The sequence below is a fragment of the Mirounga angustirostris genome, unplaced genomic scaffold, assembly GCF_029215605.1.
Source record: "Mirounga angustirostris isolate CCGP_5_RB_7025 unplaced genomic scaffold, mMirAng1.0.hap1 SCAF_8, whole genome shotgun sequence".
NCBI classification, from domain to species: domain Eukaryota; kingdom Metazoa; phylum Chordata; class Mammalia; order Carnivora; family Phocidae; genus Mirounga; species Mirounga angustirostris.
In genome coordinates this window covers 37,586,622-37,590,288 of record NW_026991716.1, presented here as the reverse complement: position 1 = coordinate 37,590,288, position 3,667 = coordinate 37,586,622, and the positions used below count along the sequence as shown (strand labels likewise).

Below are 3,667 nucleotides of genomic sequence, written 5' to 3'. Positions count from 1 at the left end.
TCCTTCTTCTTCCTTCTTCCTTCTTCTTCCTTCTTCTTCTTCTTTCTTTTCTTCTTCTTTCTTCTTCTTCTTCTTCTTCTTCTTCTTCTTCTTCTTCTTCTTCTTTTTTCTTCTTCTTCTTCTTCTTCTTCTTCTTCTTCTTCTTCTTCTTCTTCTTCTTCTTCTTTCTTCTTCTTCTTCTTTCTTTTTAAAGACTTTATTTGTTTATTTGACAGAGAGAGAGAGTATAAGCAAGGGGAGTGGCAGGCAGAGGGAGAAGCATGTTGCTGCATGCATTAATTCCTTTCTGTTCCTAAGTCATAGTCCACTGTATGAATATACTGGCTTTTTCATCCATTTATCTGTTGACATTTGTGTTATTTGGCTGTTATTAATCATGCTGCTGTGATCATTCTTTTTTTTTTTTTAAAGACACATTTATTCAGCATCATGATCAGACTATTACATTTAGCAATCAGCAGCATGGGTGCAAAAAAAAAAAAAAATCTACATTAAAACCCTTTCCACAGAGCAGAAACTAAAATAACCTGTTATACAATTAGTCACAAATACAGTCCTCGAGTTTTTTTGCCCATACACATGACTATTGTCTAAAACATGTCTTCTTTGTAGCAGCAAAGCCCTGCCACCACTGTGCTTGGCTGAGTTCACAAATCTGTTGTAACCTGTAGCTTCCCTATCACTTCTCTGGCTCTCCTCTCCTGCTAAGCCTTGTTTCCTGGCAGTAATTAAAACCTCCTGCCACGGCCATAGCTCCTGCTGCTGCTGGAACTGCCACAGCCACCTTGATTTCGTGGTTTGGCAAAGTATTGGCCTCCACCACCATAGGGGCCAGAGCTTCTGCCTCCAAAATTTCCTCCTTTCATGGGTCCAAAATTTGACGATTGATTGTTGTAATTGCCAAAATCATTATAGCTTCCGCCACCTCCAAAGTTGCTTCCATCATTACCAAATCCATTATAGCCATCCCCACTGCCACCATATCCACCACCACGACTGCCACCAAAGCCACCTCGACCACTGAAGTTCCCTCCACGATCAAAGTTGTCATTCCCACCAAAACCACCTCCACGACCACCACCAAAGTTTCCAGAACCACTTCGACCTCTTTGGCTGGATGAAGCACTAGCCATCTCTTGCTTAGATTGGGCTTTCCTTACTTCACAGTTGTGGCCATTCACAGTATGGTATTTTTGAATGACAATCTTGTCTACAGAGTCATGGTCATCAAATGTTACAAAAGCAAAACCTCTCTTTTTGCCACTGCCCCAGTCAGTCATGATCTCGATCACTTCAATTTTCCCATACTGTTCAAAATAATCTCTTAGGTGATGTTCTTCAGTGTCTTCTTTAATGCCACCAACAAAAATCTTTTTCACAGTTAAGTGGGCACCAGGTCTTTGAGAATCTTCTCTTGAGACAGCCCTCTTTGGTTCCATAACTCTTCCATCCACCTTGTGTGGCCTTGCGTTCATGGCTGCATCCACCTCCTCCACAGTGGTATACGTGACAAACCCAAAGCCTCTGGAGCGCTTGGTGTTTGGATCTCTCATTACCACACAGTCCGTAAGTGTTCCCCATTGCTCAAAATGGCTCCTCAGACTCTCATCAGTTGTTTCAAAGCTCAAACCTCCGATGGAGAGCTTCTGCAGCTGTTCAGGCTCTTTGGGAGACTCTGACTTAGACATGATGGCGACTTTAACGATGCTTACTCGGCGGCGTCCACGGGCAGAAAGTTGCTGTGATCATTCTTGAACAAGTCTTTTTATGGACATCCATTGTAATAGTTTGCCAGGGCTGCCAGAATGTTCCTTAACAACAGAAATTTATTTTCTCACAGTTCTGGAAGCTAGACATCTGAGGTCAAGGTGTGCACAGGGTTGGTTTCTTGAGGACTCTCTCCTTGGTTTGTAGATGGCTGTCTTCTCCTCCCTGTGTCTTCATGTGGTTGTTCATCTGCACTTATCTGGGTCCTCATCTCTTCTTACAAGGATACCAGTCATATTAGGTTATGGCCCACCCTAATGCCCTCAACTTAACTGTCTCTTTAAGTACCCTAACTCCAAATACAGTCACACTCTGAAGTACAAGGGGTTAGAATGTAAACATATGAATTAGGAGGGACTCAATTCAGCCCATAACATGCATTTTCCTTTCTTTGGATTAAATACATGGACATGGAATTGCTGGGTTATAGGGTAAGAATATGTTTAACTTTATGAGGAACTGCTAGGCAAATTTCCAAATTATTGTACCATTTTTACACTCCACCCCACCTCCAACCAACCATTGTATGAGAGTTTCTGGTTCCTTTATATCCTTGCCAACATTTGGCATTGACAGTCTTTTTAATTTTGGCTATTCTAATAGATGCATAGAGAAATCTCACTGTAGTTTGACTTTGCATTTCCCTGATGAGTAATGATGATCAGCATATCTCTTATGCTTACCAGCCACTACCATATCTTCTCTTAGGAAGTGCTCATTTCCTCATCTGCCTATTTTTATTGGATCATTTTTCTTTCTAGTATTGGGTTCTAGGAATCCTTCAAATATTCTGGATATAAATCTTTTTCCAATCTTTGGATTGTGCATATTTTGTCTTAGTCTGTGACTGGCCTATTCATTTTCTTAATGGTGTTTTGGGAGAAACAAACAATTTTCATTTTGATAAAGTCTAATTTCTTTCTTTCTTTAATGTTTAATGCTTTCTGAGTCCTGACTAAGAATCTTTGACCACCCCAGTGTTATAATAGCATTTGTAAATGTTTTCTTCCAGAAGCTTTATAGCTTTAGCTTTTATGTTCAGATCTATAATCAATATTTAGTTTATTCTTGTGTATTGGGGTTCATTTATTTCCATATGGCTATCCAGTTGTTTCAGGACCATTTGTTGAAAAGATTTCCCTTCTCTGTTGAGTTATTTTAGCGCCTTTATAAAAATGACTTAAATATATAAGGTAGATCTCCTTCTGGACTCTCAATTCCGTTCCACAGATCTATTTAATTGTCTTTAACTAATATGATACTCTTTTAATTACTGTTGCTTTATAGTAAGTCTTAGAATCAGGTAGTGCTAGTCCTCCAAGTTTTTTTCACTATTTTTTCCTGGTTATTCTAAGTCCTTTGCTTTTTCATAAAATTTTAGAATCAGCTTATCAGTTTCTACAGGAAAATTCTTTTTCAGGCATTGTGTTGAACTTACAGATCATTAGGAGAATGGGCACCTTAACAGTATTGAGTCTTCCAATCCATGAATATAGTATGTCTCTTCATTTATTTGGTTTCTTGGGTTAGTGCTTCATATTTCTCATATTTTCTCTGTTAATTTTCATCTCTTTTTGTCCTTTGATTCTTCCCCAAATATTTTGTCAGTGTTATCTTCCAATTATTCTATTGAATTATTCTTATTTCTATTATATGTTTAATCATAAAAGGTACTATTTTTGTTCTCAGAGGACCCTCTTTGTCTAGTATTCTGTCCTAGTTTCATGGATGTCTTCTCTGTTATTTTTAAAGATATGATGTATAAGACTTTTAAATTGTTTAATTTAGGCCCCTGTGTTATCTATTTCCTTCATGTTCTTTTGTATATGTTTAAATTTTTGTGCTATATATTAGAGGCTTTCTTATATGTGTCATTACACATATTTCTTCTTATTATTTA

General features: G+C 38.0%; 1 protein-coding gene across 1 annotated transcript; it reads right to left on the bottom strand.

Moving 5' to 3' along the window:
* Positions 1-411: 411 nt before the first annotated feature.
* LOC123836950 (heterogeneous nuclear ribonucleoprotein A1-like) lies at positions 412-1,688 on the bottom strand. The gene has a single exon (XM_045865996.2). The coding sequence runs from the start codon at positions 1,686-1,688 to the stop codon at positions 729-731; it is 960 nt and encodes a 319-aa protein (XP_045721952.1). The 3' UTR covers positions 412-728.
* Between the last annotated feature and the right edge of the window lie 1,979 nt (positions 1,689-3,667).

Excerpts from the sequence above, each read along its gene's own strand:
- LOC123836950 (XM_045865996.2), bottom strand. The coding sequence starts at position 1,688 with ATGTCTAAGTCAGAGTCTCCCAAAGAGCCTGAACAGCTGCAGAAGCTC.